We start from the raw sequence: 21,946 nt of genomic DNA, 5'->3' as shown, positions 1-21,946 counted from the left end.
GAGAGTGCTGCAAGAAAATCATGAAAAACAAGCCAACAGTTTGTCAAATAATAGAACAATAACTATATTCACAAGGTACCTACAGGATAAACTGGGGATAAGCAGAAGAAAGACACTAGAACTGGATAAAGGTCTATAGTAGGTAGCCTTTTATCTGGGACTTGAAGGAAGTCAGAAGGGGAAAATGAAAAAGGAGAGCATTCCAGACATGGGAGAGAGTGAACAGATAAGGAGCGTGTTGCTCCAGGAGAAGCAAAGAAGTCATTGTCAGAGTACATGCTGGAGAAAGAGATGAAGGTGTAAGAAGCCTAAAAAATATAGGAAGGTTGGGGACTTGGAAGTTGTAAGGTTTTGAATGCCAAAGAATCATATTTGAAGTTAGGGGGTAACTTAGTCAGACCTGCGCTTTAGAAAGATCACATTAATAGCTGGGTAGAGGATGGATTGGAAAGAGGAGACATTTGTGCAATGACATTCAACCATCAGACTATTGAAATATTCCAAGAATGAGGGAATAAGTGATTTATAGTCGGGTGGTAACAGGGGTAGAGGAGAGAATGAGGCAAAGTTGCAAAGTTAAAATCAACAGGTCTTAGTAACTGATTGAATATGGAGGTGAGAGAGTATAAAGAGTGAAGAATAAAATCTAGATCGTCAGTCTTAATGTCTATCCTCAACAATAATAGGCTGCAACAGTCTCAATATCAGCCATTCTCTTAAAGTGTCAGATGTTTCTCAGGTCTTCTCCTTTGTTTTGAGATTTTTTCTTTTTTTCTGTCTCTAATGGACAAGGCAAATATGGCTCGTTGGGACCCATCTGATTCCTTTTCCATCTGCAAAGATACAAGCAAACCCTTTCTCCCAAGCAGTTAACCTATCTGGTCCCTTCCATTCACCACTTACTGGATCTCTCCTCATCACCTGGCAATTACATTGGAGCTGCTTGCACTGGACACTGTTCTTCTGTTGGGTTATAAAACCTGTATTCTAACCAATTGTAATCCTTTTCTCCCATTGGATTGCTTTTTGGCTGATTGAGCCTATCAGAGTCTTGAAGTTCTAAAGACTCTCTGGGTATAAACTCAGCTGCCATCATGCCCCACCTGTTTTTTGTCTGAGGTCTTGGAGCTGGGCTCTGCCTCTCATTTCCCTGGGTCAGTCTACATTCTGAGGCCCAATGGAAGCCTCTGTTGCATTTTGGACATGGGGTTTTGGGTCATGTTCTCTCACTCTGTCCTCTCATTCTATTTCTATGACAACATTGAGCTTTCAGATGCCCTACTTTGCCACATTGCAAACATCGACAAATCTCTCTGGAAGTTCCTTGCCAAAAGGGACCCTATCTTCCCATGTTTGGATCTTGGGAAGTCTGTATCATAGCCTGGCTATAAAAGATATTTGTGCCCACCATGGCACAGCATCTTATGATCTCCTTTAAAGGAGTATCTTTGTGTAGTCCCCATATAATTCTTCTACAAACCTCATTAGCATTTTTCTAGCAAGTTGTTTTTATCATTTCTATTGCTGCATCGTTACCAATAGTTCATATGACACTTGTCTGCAGACGTCCCACGAAATCTGCAAAGGGTTCATTGGCTTTCCTTCTATCTTATCTTCCTGGGAGGGAGCCCCATGCTTTGATAGCAGCAGCAGCAATTTGCTCATATGCTATCAAAGGGTAATTAATCTGTAGTGAAGTATCTGCATACTGACCTTTACCTGCTAGTTGGTCAAAGGTCAAAGGAGTATATTAATTCCAGTTTGCCTATTTTGTTGGGCTTATATTCTACAAAGTTCACTATACTCCGAAAGCCACAACAAATTCTTTCCTTGTTATGGATTTCCAATCACTAGGGGTTAAAATTTCATAAGCCAAATTCTCTAGTAACATCTTAACATAAGACGATGTAGCCCCATAAAGAGTGCAACCTTTTTTCAAATCTTTGATAATTTCCAAATCAAAAGGAGTCTATCTTTTTCTTTCTTGACCTGAAGAGTCAAACTCTTAGATAACAGGCTATGCTTTTATTTTTAAATCAGATATATCATCTCCTTCTTTTTTAGCCTTAACTAGTGCCTTTTGTAATCTTGTCATAGGGGGTGAACAAAACTGCTTCATTGGTGGTATTGATTGTGTTACTGACCCTCCCCCTCCTCCTTCTCCCTCCACCCATGAAGGGGTAATTGAGGGAGATAGGACAGGAGATGGGGAATACCCTAATGACTCCTGCTGTGAAGCACCACATTCCTTAATTTCATCAGCATTGTACTTAACTCCTTTCTTATCTAATTCTTCATGCTTTTCAACTGCTATATTAGTACCCTCTCCCTCCTGCATGTTCTTCTTTTTCCTTATTCTATAACTTATGTAATTCCCTAAAGCCAATTGTATTAAGATATATATGTATATATATACACACATATATGTATATATATATATATATATATATATTCAATTCTCTCTCTGTATATATATATATATATATATGTATTCTATATATACATAGATTCTATGCATTCTAATGTTTCTAAAAGTCCAATGATCTACTCCCATATTACAATTGATTGCCTAGGAAATAGTCTTTTTGGATTAAGAATTATTTTTATTTTATCCCTCTAGATAAGGAGGATATGAAGGGATTTGGTTTTTTTGGTGCCCAGCATTAAAATGGCTGAGCCTTAGAAAGGATTTGAAAGGACAGTTTTGCTACAGGGTATCAAGAACAGCCCTACTTTGTGTCAAATGCATGTGGCTGCTGACCTTACTCCTGTGAGAAAAGCATCTCCAAAAGTTATATTGTTACCACCATTAAGAAGAGACAATGCTTTAGACTCACAATGCCAACTTAGAAAAAAAGCTCTAGAGGCTCTAAAAGAGATTGAATTGGCTTTATCTAATATGGCTGAAAAAATAACTCAGAAAGTATTGGAAATATCAGTTTTTGTTACTAAAGAAGAACGCACAGCAATCCTTCATCAAGGAGACAATATGATGAAGTGGGTGAACCTCCCAGCACAATCAAATCAAAATTTTATTCCTGATCCAGTGTTTGTGGCTAGAATTTCAATAAAAGCCACTAAGAGAATAGTACAATTATCTGGGACAAGACCTGGTATAATATACACCTCTTATACCAATGCACAAATTGACATGTGTTGTGAAACCATCCAGGGTGGAAAAATTTATTAGCCACAGCTCCAAGCCTTGCTCATGGGTATGCAGATATAATTTCTGATTCGGCTTATTCAGTAGATGTGGTACAAAGATTTGCCACAGCCCAAATAAAAAGTTTTTAATATATATCATCAGCTCTTTAAAGAACTTTGAGAGCAAGTGAGGAGGCACTCAGGTAACTATTATATTCTGCATGTCCATTTTCATAGTGGACTTTCAAATCGTATCTTTTATCATCAGGCTGCTAGAGCTTTACGTTTGCAAATTGTGATAACTAAAAAGGAAGCTAGGAGCATAGCAAAAGGCTGTACAACTTGCCTTGCTTTCCACACTACTATGCTCCCTCCAGCGCAAAACCCACGTGGTTTGAGATTAAATGCTTTAAGGCAAATGGACATCACTCATGTTAAGAAGCAGAGCATCCATATAACCATGGATATATATTCTCAATTCTTTATGGCTTCATTCCAATCTGGAGAAGCAATCAAGCATGTGATCAGCCATCTCTCCCTTGTAGGAGTTCCACATGTACTTAAGACAGGTAATGGACCAGCTTATACATTTTCTGCCTTTGTCATTTTGCATTGAATTTGGCTTTGCCCATTCCATTGGCGTCCCATATAACCCTACTGGCCAAGCCATCATTGGGCAGACTATTTATACCCCCAACATGTTCCCGTCCACACGAGAGAAGGGAATTTTGGGATTTGTACAAGAAGTGGCAATATGTGTGTGTATGTGTCTGTGTATAATTGACTGCAATTTTCAAATTCCTTTGGGTTTTGCCCCAGCGATGCCCTTCCAGCACACACAGAAAGCACAGCTAACTAACAGACTGGCCAACAAGGACAAGAACTTCTCTCCACAGTGATATTGAAGGGCTTAGGTAGCATCTGGAAGGGCCTAAGTTGGGTCAGGGTTTGGGGCCCTGGAATCGCTCTTGTCATTGGAGATGCTGACCCAACAGCAGAGGAGTGGATCCCCATCAGAGACATTCGTGACCTGGAGATCCAAGAACAGAAGGACCAGGCAACGGCCCAGAGGGATCGGCCAGATGTCAGCAGCCCTCCAGCCGCTGATGGCAGCCATGTCCCTCTTGACCGTGACACCAAAGACGGCAGACACAGCTCCAGTGCAGCTGCTAAATTGGCCTATCCTTGGTGATGTGCATCACACAGACTGATAAATGGACAATGGGCCTGTGCACATCTCCCATGGCTACTCGCCATATGGTGTCCTGGGGAGGGCCGTGGCCCTGTTTTCCACTTGTAGGCAAGGCCTCTAGATTAGTGGGTGAAGAACCAATAGGCCCACCTGCCAAAGTTAGTGAGGCAGGGCTACGGGATGTGACTTTTCCTGTATACGGTCCTCCTCTGTGCTTTTCCTTCAAGAGATGTATACGATTGTGACTACAGACTCATCCATGCTACCTCATTGACATCCTGTTTGTCATCCTGCCTCCTTGAGCATGACTTTATTGAATGGGTTGAACATCATGTTATCCATGTTTGGTTTTGGCCACTGTTGGGCCTAGTTCTCACTGTCATACTTTTGTTTGTTCTGCTATATCCTACCTCCTTGAGCATGATACTCTGTGATCTCATTGAGCAAGCGAACTATTGCTGATGCTAAAGGTTCATGTGATAAGTGGGTCCCCACTTTACAAGAGAAGGGAATTGTGAGGGTCAAAGCAGAAAGGTCACAGTACAGTGCAGTCCGGAAGTAAACAAGCTGAAATGCTTGAGATCCCCAGAAGTAATTTCTGTGAGCAGAGATTACATCGTGAGCAGGGACTCTGGCCATATTAAGATCCCTTCCTTAATGAGTGTATCTCCTTCTCTGACTGGCTGTGTGTGTGACCTCATAGACCCTATTTAAGCTCTAAGGAGGAGGAAGTTGCTCTCTCTTTAACCTGGTGTTCACCTGGGAGTCAGCAGGAGGTCAGGGCAGGATGGGAACATAGGAATAAAAGATTTTGAGCTTGCACATGGCTGTTCTTGAGCATGCTATTGGTATTTAAACCACAGTTCATATGAAACAGTGGCTAGAGACCTCTGAAGACCTGAGAAAGAGTTAAGTTTGATAAAATTCGTTTATACACTGCAAAAGACAGTGACTGGAGATTTCTCTGAGAGCCTGGGAATTAGGAGAGCCTGGCAATGTAAATGCAGAGTAATGCTAGGGTGTTTGCAAATGAAGTGAATGCCTGGAGTCAAGCATTTACACCTTTATACCTCCAGTGCCTAGAATGGTGTTAACATATAGTTGGTGCTTAATAAATGTTTGTTGGAAAAATGAAGGAATTCTAAGATGTTCTCATTAAAAGCTTCTTTGCGTTTCTCTCCACTAGTATTCGAAATCTAAAAGCCCTAAATTAAAGGAATTTGTGATGAGTGTGGGAAAATAATTAGGAGGAATATAAATTTGGTATGGAAAAATTCTGTGAAACTGCTAGATCCCATCATGGGTCACAAAGAGGCTGACGTTCTTCCTCAGGGACACCACTTTCATTAGGTGATAGAAGAGCTGTAGCTTTCTCACAATGGCCATTCAGGTATGTCCCTCATTCCTGAGGAGCTAAGCTACCTCCTGTGCCCTCCACCAGGTCCACTATCGGCCCCGTTGCTCCATGAGCTGTCTATGGGTGCCGCTATCCTGAATGATCCCCTCTTCCAGGAAGAGAATCTGGTTAGCCCTTTGCACAGAGCTGAAGTGCTGGGTGATGAGGAGCACGGCCTGAGGGAGCTTCCTGGGGGCCTTGTACAGGAGATGCTCCACCTGTGGGAAGAAGGCACAGGTGCTGTTAGTAGTTCAGAAAGCTCATGCACAAATCATTGCATTAGGCCACTGATTAACTGTCTCATCTGCAGTGACTCCTGACTGCCCTTCCATCCCATAGAACTGGCTGTAAGGAGAGAAAAAACCCCAGCACATCCCTGGGCACAGTTCTGTGTTTAATTAAGCTTTTTTGGTCGTGCTAATAGTGATGATGATGAAACTGAAGGAAAAAAATGGAAAAGAAGTTGAATAGAAAGATTTTATCTGGAAGATTTGCACATTATAAGCTTTCTTAAACAGAAAACTCTCTGGAAGGAGCTAGGATTGCCTTTGCTTTAAGGATTTGGGACTGACGGCAGTAGGAGAAGTTGCTGTCTCACCCATAACTGGTTGTCTGTGTCCAGGGCACTGGTGGCATCATCTCAGATCAGGACCCGGGGGTTCCGGATCAGAGCCCGAGCCAGAGCCACAGCCTGCCGCTGACCCCCTGACAGCTGGCTCTCAGACTCCCCAGTCTCTGGAGAGAGAACAAATGCATGGAGAGCAGAACCATCACAGCCACCAAAAACATGCTATTTCCATGGACTAAATGGGACGGAGGGAGCTGAGACCAGTCCCTCACACAGGAGTGAGATGGTTTTCTGGGCGAGTTCATGGAGATCAAAGGTCTTACTCCCCCCATCCTTGGAAGTCCTGCCCTGAAAAACAGGAGTCTGAAGGAGTGGGAGCAAACTCACCTAGCCCTATGTCTAGTCAGCCCCAAACCATGTTCCATATCCCTTCCAGTCATCCATGAGGACATCTTGCCCTGGGCCTTCCCTCTGCAGGTGTGCACTTGCCTGTGATCTCCACCTCTTGCTTTGGACACAGTCACCCTATCGATAATCCCAATGCTTTTGAAAAGGGTCATTAAACTACTCCATGGATTGCTCCTCACCCTGGTGATTCTACAGATGGGAAATCATTTCCTCAGCCACTGCTCACCCCCCCCCCCCCGGGACTTTTATTGGAATTCGGGTGCCTAGAATTTACAGCAGCACTTGGCACATTGTTAGCACTTAATAATAATAGCCAACATTTACATGGCACTTCCTAGGTGTCAGGCACTATGCTGAGCCCTTTATAATTACTATTTCCTTTGGTCTCCAAGCAACCTGAAGGTAGATGTGGTTATTATCCCTACTTTACAGATGGAGAAACAGAGGCAAGCAGAGGAGTGACTTGTCCAGTGTCACGCAGCTGAGATTAAATATGAACATTTACATTTTTGAGGCAGCTGGGGAGCAGAGTGGGTAGAGATTGGGTATGGAGGCAGAAGGATCCGAGTTCAAATAAGGCCTCAGACACTTAGCTAACCATGTGACCCTGTGACCTTCAGTTTCCTCAAAAGCAAATGTGAAGATGATAATAGTACCTGTTTTCCAAGATTATTGTGAAGATCAAATAAAATAACATTTGTAAATTCCTGGTATATAGAGGGCACTAAAAGAATCATTATTCTCTTCTCCTTGTTCTCTTCCTCCAGTATTCATTAAATGATTTTTCACTGGTTCATTCATGTTTTGCCTGTTTCTGTTGCAGGGCTGAGTCACAGATGAAATGCATTGCTAGTGAAGTGAGAGGTCTATTCAGTGAGTGAGTGTTCCCAGTACTTGTGTGGTAGCCCTGGGGCAACTGAGAGATGAAACTGTGAGCTCCAGCCTTCCTGGCAGCTTCCATGACTTCCTCTAGCTCTGGCTCCCTGTCCAGCCCATAAGTTATATTTTCTTTTTTTTTCTTTTGACAAAAATAGAGATTGGGAATTATATGTAAAAATCTCCCAGAGATTTTTTGCTGGGTGTAGCTGGTTCAGTTTATTACTGCTCCATAGGAGCTGATTTGGTTCATCTCATTGTTGAAGAGGGTCATGTCCATCAGAATTGATCATCATATAGTATTGCTGTTGAAGTATATGATGATCTCCTGGCCCTGCTCATTTCACTCAGCATCAGTTCATGTAAGTCTCTCCAGGCCTTTCTGAAATTCTCCCGCTGGTTATTTCTTACAAAACAATAATATTCCATAACATTCATATACCACAATTTATTCAGACATTCTCCAACTGAGGGGCATCCACTCAGTTTCCAGTTTCTGGCCACTACAAACAGGGCTGCCACAAACATTCATGCACATACAGGTCCCTTTCCCTTCTTTAGTATCTCTTTGGGGTATAAGCCCAGTAGAAACACTGCTGGATCAAAGGCTATGCACAGTTTGATAACTTTTTGAGCAGAGTTCCAAATTGCTCTCCAGAATGCATAAGCTATATTTTCACATAGAATCCGCCCAAACATCTGTGGCTCTTGAGATACTGCAGCCACCTGGAATGAGCCAGGAGTAAGGGAAGGTGAAGGCAGGAGAAGAGGGAGGACAGGTCAGGTCCTGGGCATTTCCATTCCTCATAATAGAAGCCTCATCTCTCTTACCCCCACCAGCAAAGATGCTGCAGCACTAGGACCAGAAGCTCCGCCTGCCTTTCTTTCTCCTCTTCCTTCCCTCTCTGACCTGTTCTCCCAAGGGTTTTCTGACCCAGGTGATGCATCCTCACCTGTGAATGCAGGTACTGGTGCTGATACTGGGGCAGTGGCTCCCCATCCAGCAGCACCCGGCCCTGGGAAGGCTGGTACTGATTCTGCAGTAACGCAGCCACTGAGCTCTTCTCAGCTCCGTTAAGCCCCACTAATGCTGTCACCTTCTCAAGTGCAGAGTGAATATCACTCCCTAAAGGAACAAGAAGGGGAAGGCATCAGGAGAGAGAGAGAGAGCCTGCCCCTGGTTGGGCAGGAGCCCAGACTCCCACCTTCACCACCCCCATCTGTGCAAGGACATCCTCACAGCAGGAGACAGGGCTGGTGAGTAATTGTTCCATAAAAGGAAGGAGGAAAGAGAAGGGAGAATAGACAAGAGATGGGATGAAAAACAGGACCTCATCTTCCTCCTACTGGCCAGACAATTTAGAGGCAGAATGCCATAGGAATACCTTCATCCCCTTGACCACTACTGTTCCCACCAGATTCACTCCTCTGGAAATCTCCATCATCATGACCTTGTTGTTCTGCAAAAGCACTTCAGCCCTGGGACTGCCCTGAATCAGCACCTTCCTCCCTCTGGTTGGAAACTGGATAGCTTCTCCCAGTCTCCATGGAACAAAGCTGCTCAGAGCATCCATGTTTTCATTTCTGTATTGCATTCTTCTGGATTTCCTCATCATGGCCCATGAGCCCATGGCCCTCTGCCCACCACAGCTTTTCAGCTTCCTTTTGTATGTTATCTTCCTTCACCAAATTATAAACTCTTCAAGCCAGGAGCCATCCTTTCCCTGTTTTATATCTATATTACTTAGCATAGTACCCAGCATATCATTGTTGTTATTTTGTTCATTAGCCATGTCCAACTCTTTGTGAATCCATTTGGGATTTTGTGGCAAAAATACTAGGGTAGTTTGTTATTTCCTTTTGTAGCTCATTTTACAAATGAAGAAACTGAGTAAAACAGGGTTAAGTGACTCCTCTAGGATTAAACAGTTGGTAAATGTCTGAGTTTGAATTTGAATTCAGGTCCTCCAGAATTCACATTTTTTTTGGACTCCCTCTTCCCCGTAGAGATAATGATGAGGTTTTCTTACTACTGGGACAGATTCCCAGTTCTCATTTCTATTCTTCCCATTCTCTTTCCTAGTAGTGCTGATCTTAACAGGATTTAACACATTTTTGAGCATAAGCAATGAGCAAGGTTAGAGAACATATTTAGTTTACCTTCTTTGTCCCCCATCAGCATCATTTGGGTTTCACTTGAGTTGCAATCCAGCTGTAATCCATCTCTGTTTTCAGGAGCTGGTCATGAAAAATAAAGAATTCCTTCTCTAGTTACTGAATACAAAGATTCAATTTTATTTTTCTTAGGCTGGCCACCTAGCTTCTCAAAAATATTAGCAATATCCGAGGAAAGGTCCCTCTAGCACTATTTTCATCTTCTATGTTAATCTCTTTTAATATCCAGTTTGGGGCAGTGGGAACCGTTCCTCTGTCCCACCGAAGAATCCTTGTCATAGGGTGCCAGTTTTACAACTTGTCATTGTCACCCCATCCTCTGTGTCTGCATCACCTTTTCCTCATTTGCACCATGACATGTGCCGCTACTGCTGCTTTGTGTATCTGTGGGGAAATATGCATCAGGTCCATGGTGAGAATATTTTCTAGCTGCTGTTCTTGCCACATCATTGTTGTCAGTACCCAAGGCTTGCCTAGCAGTAGAACATTCCACAAGTCTAAGGTCAGGGGCTCCTTGTGGACTGGTCCCTGTTGTGACCTCAGGTAACCAGGAACCCATTTCAATGGCTCATCCCCTTCCACCATCACTACCCTCCCTTATTCCCACCAATCAAGTCTTGGGAATGGCTTTAGGTGCACTATCCTCTCTAGGTTATTCCTCAAACTTGCACTCACACTCACAGATGGAGACCCTAGATAAGGGCTGCTACCTCAAGTTCTAAGGGTAACCCTGTGGGTCTGCACTGCTAACGTGACGGTTCATATGAGTACAGTCCCTTTGGGGGCAACCTATGTGCTGGGCTGGCCTAACATACATGGTTAGAACTCTGGTAAATCTTGTTTCCACACTGGCAACAACTTAGATTTTATCCCTTCCCTGCCCCTTTACAACTCAACTTAAAAAATATTAGTTTTATACACTTTAGCATATTTAACATGTATTGATCTACCTGCCATCTGGGGGAGGGGGGTAAGGAGGGGAAAAATTGGAACAAAAGGTTTTGCAATTGTCAATGCTGTAAAATTACCCATGCATATATCTTGTAAATCAAAAGCTATAAAAAAGAAAGTATTAGTTCTGCCCTAGTGTGATGAGGTTAAAGGGGCCACCCTTAGTTTGGGGATACTCCTTCTGGTCCCTGGTTTGGGGACTCATTGCGATGCCCTAGTGCCCTTCCTTTATTGTCAGTGCATCCCATTACCTTAGATACTTCTAATTGAGCCATCTTGCTTTCCCTTTGGATTCTTCCCTTAAATATGACAAATAAAGAACCAATAGCTTGTGGTAATACTATTTGTTTATTTGATTCTTCTGAGTCCTTGTAACCTCACCAATGGACTTGTCATCTATCATAATATAATCCATATCAATGAAGTCATAGGTCTCTACTAATGAAAACAATAACTAACAGCAATAGTGTCTTCCATTTAATTTTGTTATTTTTTTTTATTCAGCCTTACAAAGTTAACTGAGTTGGGGGTAGAGGAAAAGGATTTAATCATTTACTTAGTTTGTCCTTTGTTTTCAAAGAGGACCAATGATGTCTCAGGTAATGTCTTGACTATTGGGTGAATTGTTTTTAAATAAAGCAGAATTGCACAAAGTCATAGAACTTACTTTCTCTTCCAGAGTCATCAGAGTCCAGTGTCAAGACAAAAGTCAAGAAAATTGGTGATAGCCCAGGATTCATTGCATGACAACAGCGTCTTAGATGTCTGACCAAGCTTTAAGTACTCCACAAGCCCTGCTTCAGCCACCTTCATGGCCTTGAAACAAATTGTTCTCATCTGCCCATTCCTCTGGGGAAGTCTTCACGTGCTTGGGACAGACATTGTGCAATTCACAGACAGGTTTGAGGCCTGTCAGTTACTTTCAACCTGGTTTAGCCATTTTCCCTGGGGTGTGGGCACTGCACCTGCTTCTTGGAGCCACAGGTGAGAGGTAAATAGGGAATTAGAGTTTAGTAGGGACTTGAACCAAGCAAAGCATAGACTGTAGTAATAAAAGCATAAAATTCAGATCAAGGGAAGTGTTCTGAGCTGGTGAATCATATATAACATTACATCTGAGCTTTCACATTTTAGGAGAGATACTGCCATATTAAAGAGAACTTGGAGGATGGTGAGTAAAATGCTAAGAAGAGTCTGGGAATCATGTCACATGAAGAATGACAGAACAGGCTGGATTTGTTTAATTGTGAGAAGGATTAGGGGTTACATAAAAGTTCTCTTCAGACACTTGTATAATTAACACAAGGAAAAGGGGGGAAACTTAAATCACTCTTTCTTTAGGGGGCAGAACTGAACAAATGTATGAGAATTCTAGGGAGGCAGCTTGGGATTGAATAGTAAAAATAACTTTGTAACAATGAAAGTTACTAAGGGATGTAATTGGTTACTCCCCAGAGAAATGTGTTCCCAGGCTCTGGAAATGTTCAGAAAGAGGCTAGATGACTTCTATGTCAGGGAGGTTGTAGAAGGAATTCTTACATGGGGGAAAGATTAGAATGAATGACTTTCAAAGTTCTATGAAACAGGATTCTATGATCTTTGGAGCAGCTTTGGGTGGATCAGTGATTGGGAAAGTGTCAGAGTACTCTAATTTCCTGTCCCATCCTGTCAGTTGGAATGTAGGAAAGTAGAGACGTGAAAGTTCTGCATAAACAAAATGAATGCTTAAAAGATAAGAAGGGAAATAATGTTTGGACCCACTCCCGGTACTTTCCCTTCTGTTTCTAGAAGCACCAGTGATGTGCTGGTCCCAACAATAGATTTTCTTTGCCCAGAAGAGGGCACCAAATTCAAGCAATTGTCTGCTCACAGCCTTTAAATTTAGCAAAATTCCAGGTAAACTTTCCCAATCAGCTTAGGCTCTCCTCATCCCGTCCTAGGACAATAAAAGTCAAGAATTCCAATTTTTGGATTTAGTCCAGATCCAATGGTCGTGTGATGAAGTAAGCCATCTGCACCCAGATAGAGAGAGCAGTGGGAACTGAATCTGAAACCTCAACATAGTCTTTTCACTCTTTTTGTTGTTTGTTTGCATTTTGTTTTCCTTCTCATTTTTGTGAAAAATGCTGAAAAGTTGGGTTTGCACAGTAGTGCAAGCATTGGTTGAGATAGTGGGTACCACTGACCAGGAGGTTTTCAGAATTTGAGAGCTTAAGGAAAATTAGGATCACAGAACAATTAAGTGATCAATAGAAACCTTGAGCAAACAAGAAATTGGGGAGCTAGGAAGGCACAGGTGGATTCACCCAATCAGAAAGAGTCAGTGACCTGACTTGACTAAATCACTATTGTACTTGCTTAATAGGCTAATTGAATATTAAACAGCACACCACAGAGGAGGAGTTTTCCACCATTTTTGAACATGGGATGTATGATGAGGGGTGAGAGTGTATTTTATACATATTAAGGGTAAAATTGTAGTGGGTTTATCAGAAAGACTGTAATGGGGCTAAAACAGACCAATCCATTTTCTGAAGGGAGGAGCTGTGTTACATGAGCAAGTATAAAGATTCCCCCATTTCTGTACTCAGTGCTCCCTCTTTCCCAAGTTGTGGGACTTGCTTCTGGCCAGAAACCCTAAGACGATTCCTTAAGATTCTTCTTTAATAAATTTTCATTGATACCTGATTTTCAGTGTCAAGAATATTATTTTTAACTTTTTTCTTTTGATCCCATTTTTCTTATGCAGCATATTATTTGTAAAAATATTTACACATATCTAAAGGAATATATATATATTTAAATATATCATATCATATATGTCATGTATAATATATAATATGTAATTTATATTCTCTCTCTCTATATACACACACACACACACAAAGGAATTGCTCATGTTTAACATATATTGGATCACTTGCAGATTGGGGGAGGGAGGGGAAAATTAGAACACAAGGTTTTGTAGGGGTGAATATATATATATATATATATATATATAGAGAGAGAGAGAGAGAGAGAGAGAGAGAGAGAAATAAAAAGCTTTAATAAAAATAAAGTCAAAATTAAAAAAAGTCAAAAAACTAAAAAGAATAATAATCTTTGCTTCCTCTCGGGAATGGAAGTTTGGTAAAGTTCTTAATAGAAAAGAGAAATTTACCTCCCTCTCTTCAATTCTCATCCGCCTTCATCTATCTTACCAGGAAGCCTTCCTCTTCTAACAAGAAAAGGGCAGCAAAGAGGTATTGGGAATCAGAGAAAAAACACAGTGCACGTGGAAGCAAGAGACTGACAGTTACTTCCTTTCTCCAGCCTCAGGAGAGGCTCATTTGTAAAACAGAACCGAACAGACTGTGATTCTGCATAGAGAACTAAAGGGAAACAAAAGTGAGTGAGGGAAACGGCAGGAAAAGGAGGTTCTTTCTAGAAAGATGAAGGAAATCTCCCGGGAAAACAGTATGATCGATTTCTGGATACCCCTTATCTTTAACAAACCGCTCGATTTGTAATTGTCCCAGAACACTTTAAGCCGGAGAGTCCAGGAGAAGTGGAAGAATGGAAGTTTGGGGAAGTGGGGTAAAAACAGGAACAGGATAAAGAAACATTAGGCTAGAACTTTTTCTGTGTAAGGAAGAGGCTTCATGCGCTTCCCGCCCTTGCACCCACACGCGGGCACCCCCCCCAAATATCCTTAGACAAGTGTTTACGTCACCCGGAGGAGGCCGAAGCCCCCTCCCTCTCCTCCGAGGGCGTAGGAACCTTTTCACAAACCGCCTCTAGTGTAGACAGGCTTGATCTCCTATGGCTGCCAATGGATGGACGCCCGGAGGGCTCCAGAAACAGGAATGGGGATCGCAGTTGCTTCTCTGTCACTGCAGCGAGTTCTTAACCTGAAACCCAAGACCCCCTCCCTCTGCCCGGAGGTCCGTGGATAGATTCCGTGGAGTCCTTACCCTTGGGGTGGAGTGGGGGTGTGAAATCATAGCTTTAGATAGAAATAGATTTCTTTGTAATTCTGTGTATTTTATTTGTTCCTTCAAAAAACACTGTTCCCAGAAGAGGAATTCCCCGGTCGTCAGGCTGCCCCAAGGCCCAAAGATGGTTAAGCCCCCTCCCACCGCCACCCCGCTCCCCTTCTCTACACTTTCCCTCCCATCTCTGCCTCCGCCAACTCAGGGATAAGAAATTTCCAACACCCGCGGGATCTCAGACCCGGCTGTGGTAAAGAACTGGACACGAACTTAGGCAGTCCCCGGGTTTAAGGGAAAGCCTTTTTCCTAGAATAGGAACCTTCCCTAACAGACCGGTCGGTAACCAGTGACGTTTCAGCCTCTCGGAGTCTCATTGGCTGAGGCCTGTGCTGGAGACAAACTCGAAATCAAACAAATATTCGGTTAAATCAGAAACGCCCCTTTCTCCGCTTCGGGTTGTCAGCTCTGCCTCCTTTCTCCGGCTGCTTAAAAAGGGCCAAGGAACAATAACTGCCCGAGAGGGACAGCGAGTAAAGGCAAAAGCCAAGATCTGGGAGATTCAGGAGCCTGGGTCTGCTTCCCTTTCTACCCCCTACCTGTGCGACTGTGAATCGGCTCCTCTCCTAAGTTTTATGTCAGAAACGCATGTTGATACATTGTAATTATAGCCGTACATGTACATATTAATACATCGTAATTATAATAGTGTTCCATTCCATTATCATATCATAATTTTTCAACTATTCCCCAATTGATGGGCATCTCTCCTATTCAAGTTCTTGGTGCTATTTAAAAAGAGGTTTTGTACAGAAAAGATCTCTTTCTTTGAACTTTTTAAAGTATAAGTCAAGGAGGGGTGGTGCTGGTTCAAAGCGTAAGCATAGTCTAATTTTCCCTAAATCATACTTTCCAGTGATGTTCTAGAGTGGCTGCTACAGCCAGCTACATCAGCGGTGCATTCCTGTGCCTACTTTGCAAACCTTCCAACATTTCTCCTTTTCCTTTTCTGTCAACTTTGCCAGTTGTGTAGGTAGACAGTGAAACCGTGGAATTGCTTTAATTTTTTCTAATGAATAATATCTAGGAGTGTTTTTCACAAAACTATTAATAAAATTACTCACTCATATCCTTTGACAGAATGGCTTTTAACTGTATAAATTTGAATGTTAGAAATAAGAGCCATCAGAAAAATTTGATAGGACGATTTCCCCAGTGTCTTTCTTTTCTTCCTATTTTTAGCTGCAATAATTTCTTAACTATATGTAATAAAAATTGTCTACTTAACCTTCTGTGATTCTCTCTATTCCTTGTTAAGTCAGGAACCCATCCCTTTTCCATAGATCAGAAAGGTAATTTCTTCCTTCCTCAGTTCATTCTTTTTATTTATTCCATAGAGTCATCTGGAGCTTGTCCTATTATGCGGTATGAGGTGTTGGTCCAGACCTAATTTCTGCCAGACTGCTTCCCAGTGTTGGCTGAAAACTTAATCCTCATTCCAGTAGCTGCTGTCCTTAGGTTTGTTCATTGTTCCTCTATGATGTGTACCTAATCTCTGCCTCTCACGGAACCAATAAAAAAAAATCACTTTTGAAATAAATATAATAATGTTTGTTATTTTTATTTTTTCAATAGTATTTTATTTTTCCAAATATATGTAAAGATAGTTTTCAACATACATTTTTGGAAAACTTTGTGTTCCAGATTTTTCTTCCTCCCTCCATAACTCCCCTTCCCCCCAAAAAAATTGATCTAGATTAAATCTGGGAAATTCTTTTAAACATATTTCCATATTACCATGTTATGCAAGAAAAATCAGATCAAATGGGGGAAAAGCCACAAGAAAGGAACAAAAACAAGCAATCAACCACCAAAACAAAAAAGAGGAAACATTATGCTTTGATCCCCAGTCAGTCTCTATAGTTTTCTCTCTGAATGCATGACATTTTCCATCCTAAGTCTATTGGAACTGACTTGAATCACTGCTTTAGTGAAAAGAACCAAGTTTATCACAGAATCTTGTTGTTGATGTGTACAATGTTCTCTTTGTTCTGTTTACTTTACTCAGCATCTCCTGAAAACATCATTTCTTATACAGCAATAATATTATATTCATATACCATAACTTATTCAGTCATTTCCCAAGTGATGGGCATCTCTCCTATTCAAGTTCTTGGTGCTATTTAAAAAGAGGTTTTGTACAGAAAAGATCTCTTTCTTTGAACTTTTTAAAGTATAAGTCAAGGAGGGGTGGTGCTGGTTCAAAGCGTAAACATAGTCTAATTTTCCCTAAATCATACTTTCCAGTGATGTTCTAGAGTGGCTGCTACATCAGCGGTGCATTCCTGTGCCTACTTTGCAAACCTTCCAGCATTTCTCTTTTTCCTTTTCTGTCAACTTTGCCAGTTGTGTAGGTAGACAGTGAAACCGTGGAATTGCTTTAATTTTTTCTAATGAATAATATCTAGGAGTGTTTTTCACAAAACTATTAATAAAATTACTCACTCATATCCTTTGACAGAATGGCTTTTAACTGTATAAATTTGAATGTTAGAAATAAGAGCCATCAAAAAAATTTGATAGGACGATTTCCCCAGTGTTTTTCTTTTCTTCCTATTTTTAGCTGCAATAATTTCTTAACTATATGTAATAAAAATTGTCTACTTAACCTTCTGTGATTCTCTCTATTCCTTGTTAAGTCAGGAACCCATCCCTTTTCCATAGATCAGAAAGGTAATTTCTTCCTTCCTCAGTTCATTCTTTTTATTTATTCCATAGAGTCATCTGGAGCTTGTCCTATTATGCGGTATGAGGTGTTGGTCCAGACCTAATTTCTGCCAGACTGCTTCCCAGTGTTTGCTGAAAACTTAATCCTCATTCCAGTAGCTGCTGTCCTTAGGTTTGTTCATTGTTCCTCTATGATGTATACCTAATCTCTGCCTCTGACGGAACCAATAAAAAAAAATCACTTTTGAAATAAATATAATAATGTTTGTTATTTTTATTTTTTCAATAGTATTTTATTTTTCCAAATATATGTAAAGATAGTTTTCAACATACATTTTTGGAAAACTTTGTGTTCCAGATTTTTCTTCCTCCCTCCATAACTCCCCCTCCCCCCCAAAAAAATTGATCTAGATTAAATCTGGGAAATTCTTTTAAACATATTTCCATATTTGTCATGTTATGCAAGAAAAATCAGATCAAATGGGGGAAAAGCCACAAGAAAGGAACAAAAACAAGCAATCAACCACAAAAACAAAAAAGAGGAAACATTATGCTTTGATCCCCAGTCAGTCTCCATAGTTTTCTCTCTGAATGCATGACATTTTCCATCCTAAGTCTATTGGAATTGACTTGAATCACTGCTTTAGTGAAAAGAACCAAGTTTATCCGTTAATCATCACAGAATCTTGTTGATGTGTACAATGTTCTCTTTGTTCTGTTTACTTTACTCAGCATCTCCTGAAAACATCATTTCTTATACAGCAATAATATTATATTCATATACCATAACTTATTCAGTCATTTCCCAAGTGATGGGCATCCACCCAATTTCCAGTTACTTGCCCCTACAAAAAGGGCTGCTATAAACATAATTTCATAATTTTCAAGAGGTTCTTGTATTTTTGTTTCTCTAATTGTATTTTGTCTTTAGGGCTCAGATTCAATTCCATGTCAGAAAACTGCACTGCTAAGTTCAAGGACAACAATCAATTTTTGACCTGGATAAGCCCATATGGAAAGCACTAAAAGCTTGCAGGAACCTATTTTGAGTTGGCCCTGAGAACCTAGAATAAAAACAGCTAAATTCAAGGAAGACCAGCTCTGACCTCTCCAAAAGTATATAGAGCCCAACAAAAAAAGACATCAAGTTAGTTCTCTCTTCCTCACTATTATGTTCATCCTTAAAAAATTAATTTATTGACTGATATTCACAAGTATGCAGGATTCAGAACAGTAGCAGGAAAGCAACAAAGTGTCTTGAAAAGGATAGTTCAGGGGTAGCTCTTCTCCAAGATCCCATTATCTCCCCAGATACAGTGGCTCCTACTCAGGAAAAACTAGTGATACTCAGAGCAAGGAATGCCTTGGATTCAAGATCCTGACCCAAAGCCAAACCCAAACTCCATATAAAACACACACACACTTTTCCCAGGGACTCAGGCTTCAAGGTGTCGCTGCACCAGGCAATGACAGAGACCTCTCTGAGCCATGAGCCCAGTGTGGGTCCCCTGCTCCACTACCTCCCCTTGCTCCAGCACCAGGAGTGGTCAGCAGCCTGCACCGTCTGCAGCCGATGTGCAATCACCAGCACTGTCCGACCCCCTGCAGCATCTTCTCCTGAAGCTGAGGGTGAGAAAAGTGGCCATTAGAGAAACAAACTCACAAACCTGCAGCCTGCCCCAGCCCTGCTTACTGCACCTAAGATAATAAAGGAAATGTGGCCCCTCGGTGGGTAGGGGACCCCCATGTGCCTTCTCCCCAGCCCCTCGCCCTTCCCTCCTGCTCACACTCCATGTCCAAGGCACTAGTGGCCAGGATGAGGACACGGGGATTCCTCACAAGGATCAGAGCAATGGCCAGACATTGCTTCTGTCCTGCAGACACCCGGCTTCCCTTTCCCCCCACAGCTGTAGAGGCAGAGAATATAGCCTTCCTCAGAGTCAGGGTCCTGTGACTATTCTGTATAAGGGAAAGACTCTTTTGTCCCCAGTCTTTCCTCTGCCATTTCCCCTCAGATCAGACTGAGAGAGTCCTGGGGATGTGTGCACAATGGTGCCATCCAGGGAGAGGTGACATATCACAGGGTCTCCTGGGCAAAAGCCTGGGGAGCACACGCAAATACTTTCATAGAAATAAGGTGGAGGGAAGAAGGAAACATGGGGAATACCAGCTTTAGAGTTAGTGTACCCAGGGGTACCTGATGACCTCACCACAGATTGGTCACATTCCCTTTCATTTACAAACTCATTGTCCTGGTCATGTAGATCGGTGAAGGTTCCTGTGTCCAGTCCATGTTCCACACTGGCGATGAATCCATCAGCACGGGCTGCCCGGGCAGCGGCCCTCACCGCATCATCCCCACAGCTGTCCAGCCCACAGGTGATGTTGTCCCTCACAGACCCTGAGAACAGCACAGGCTCCTGACCTACCACCGACACCTGTGTGGGAAGGGAGCACCAGGTGAGCCAACCCAGGGCAGGGACCCAAGGAACTCTCTCCTACTCTACAGGTCTTCAGGAGAAGAAATCTCTTTTTCTCTTCCCCAGCCCTGCCCACCTACTTCTCCCAGTGTTTCCTTCCTCAGCTTCATCTCCCTTTCCTCCTTATCCCTGTTCCCTGTGAATGCAGATGCTAGCACGGGTACTGGAACAAGGGTTCCCCATCCAGCAGCCTGTGGACTGATCCAGGTTCTGTAGCAATGCAGCCACTGCGCTCTTCCCAGCTCCATTGGGCCCTACCAGGGCTGTCACCTTCCCAGAGTGTAAAGTAAATGTCACTCCCTGAAGGCGAAGAGGAAAGGAGACAATAATCAGTTAGAATAATGGAGGAAGATTTCCTTCCTCATCATGAGGCAATCACCACCTGGTAACTCAGGAAAATCAAGATTAAAACCAGGTTCAGCCCCACCACCCCTGTCACACAGAAGCAAGCTGAGGGCTACAAAACTGGATTCTGGGTTTCCTCCCAATTTCACACACCTGGAGGACAGGCTTGGTTGGGTGGGTGGGATAAGCAAAGGAAACATCTTGGAATTCCACAAGGCCCTGAAGAGAAGGAGGGGCCAGGGTCCCAGGAGGAGGTAACTGTGGCTCACGGTCCAGGTGTCTGAAACTCTCTCCCCTGCGCCCACATTGCTCATCATGTCCCCACAGATGCACACCAGACTCTAGAAAAAAGGAATGGGGAGGTTCAATAGACTTGAGCCAATGAAACCTTAGAGAGATTGACACAGATATATTAGAGGTACAGAGACATTTGGGCTTTGCTACAAACATAGAATTCAATATATGGAAAACCAGTCTTTCAAAACTTGGCATCCCACACCCAGTGAAGTCTGAACCTGAAATAAAGATGGCAGGAGAACCCATTGCCTTACCTGCACAGATCTCCCCACATCCCCCTGATAGAGCAGGAAGGAGAGGAGGCCCCCCCTGGTGAGCTCCTCTGCCAGGATCTGCCTTAGCCCACATTGCAGCATCAACACCTGTATCCCCAACTGAAGTCCCTGAGGGAGGAAAGGAAAGTGGGATGAGAAGGGGCTGGTCACTCACCAGAGGGCCCTTCTCCAACTCTAATCCCTCTCTTACTCCAAGCAGAGAGCAGCAGTGAGAGAGTGGTGATTAGTGAGTCAGGAAGGGAAGAAGTGGGTCAGATATCAGAGACCAGAGACCGGGCGCAGCATTACCAAGCGATGTACTTACTGTCCCTGAGCCCCCCGGGCCATGTCCCACTGAGCGGTTAGGTCTGGCTCACCCGCACTACGAGCAGATACACTGCCCGCTCCCAGTCCCGGCTCCACTCTAGCTGGCGCTTGTGCTCCAAGGCTTCCTCATAGCGCTGAACCTCATCTCCCTCTGCTCCAAAACTCCTCACAGTTTTCAGGTTTCCCACTGCCTCCAGCACGACCTGTCCAGCCTCTGCCTTCGCATCCTGGATCTGCTGCAGCCCATCCTGGGGAGGAGGAATCAGCAAAGGCAAGTGAGGCAAAGGCATAGGAGGCCCCTCCACACACCCCAAGATTCAAGCTCCCATACTGGAACCATCCTTACCGCCTCAAACCCAGCTCTCTCCTTCCCAGCCTTTCTCCCAAGGCTCCTGCTGCAGCCCAAACACCACCTGTCCCTTCCATAATCCTGCCCACCTATACCTGATGTCGGGCATTGTAGACCTTCTCAGCAGCCATTGAGAAGGGCAGCTCAAGCAGGGAGAGAAGAGTTAGTCGAGGCGAGAGACTGAACATGAAGCCATACAGTCCTATGACCTTTACCAGGCTCCGAAGGAACACGTTGGCATTTAAGGGGAGCCAGCGGCTCATCAAGTTGGTGTCTGAAGACAGGCGAGAGTTTAACTCCTCTGAGGAGAAAGATAAGACTGTGCTCCAGAACAGGACAGACCCAGAAACCACAGCTGGGGCAGCGCACCCTCAGGGTCCTCCAAACTCAAAGAACCGCCTCCTCCCCTCCACTTCAGGGGGAGATTGGTTCACCACAGTCCCCCTGACAGGATCCAGTTCAAGGTATATTCAATTATGGGATGGG

At 43.0% G+C, this 21,946-nt stretch overlaps 2 protein-coding genes and 2 long non-coding RNA genes across 9 annotated transcripts in view; 2 read left to right on the top strand and 2 right to left on the bottom strand.

The window, feature by feature from the left end:
- The window catches only part of LOC127561644 (uncharacterized), a 142,177-nt gene that overhangs the window by 30,897 nt on the left and 89,334 nt on the right, over window positions 1-21,946 (top strand). The window lies entirely within an intron of this gene.
- LOC127561629 (class I histocompatibility antigen, Gogo-B*0201 alpha chain-like) overlaps window positions 1-21,946 on the bottom strand; it is a 75,438-nt gene that overhangs the window by 35,616 nt on the left and 17,876 nt on the right. The window lies entirely within an intron of this gene.
- LOC127561643 (uncharacterized) lies at window positions 8,598-13,401 on the top strand. The gene is made up of 2 exons (XR_007953500.1): window positions 8,598-8,844; window positions 11,393-13,401. It is a non-coding gene; the product is annotated as an uncharacterized LOC127561643 (long non-coding RNA).
- Window positions 18,578-21,946, bottom strand: part of TAP2 (transporter 2, ATP binding cassette subfamily B member) — a 116,580-nt gene continuing 113,211 nt past the window's right edge. For all 3 annotated transcript variants that reach the window (XM_051996798.1, XM_051996796.1, XM_051996797.1), the window contains one exon: window positions 18,578-18,928. In XM_051996798.1, coding sequence (XP_051852758.1) covers window positions 18,845-18,928 — 84 coding nt within the window. In that variant the 3' untranslated portion in view covers window positions 18,578-18,844. The remainder of the gene's footprint in view (window positions 18,929-21,946) is intronic.

This window comes from Antechinus flavipes, chromosome 4, assembly GCF_016432865.1.
Source record: "Antechinus flavipes isolate AdamAnt ecotype Samford, QLD, Australia chromosome 4, AdamAnt_v2, whole genome shotgun sequence".
Taxonomy (NCBI): Eukaryota; Metazoa; Chordata; class Mammalia; order Dasyuromorphia; family Dasyuridae; genus Antechinus; species Antechinus flavipes.
The sequence above is the reverse complement of the archived record's forward strand: the minus strand, read 5'-3'. Positions and strand labels throughout refer to the sequence as shown.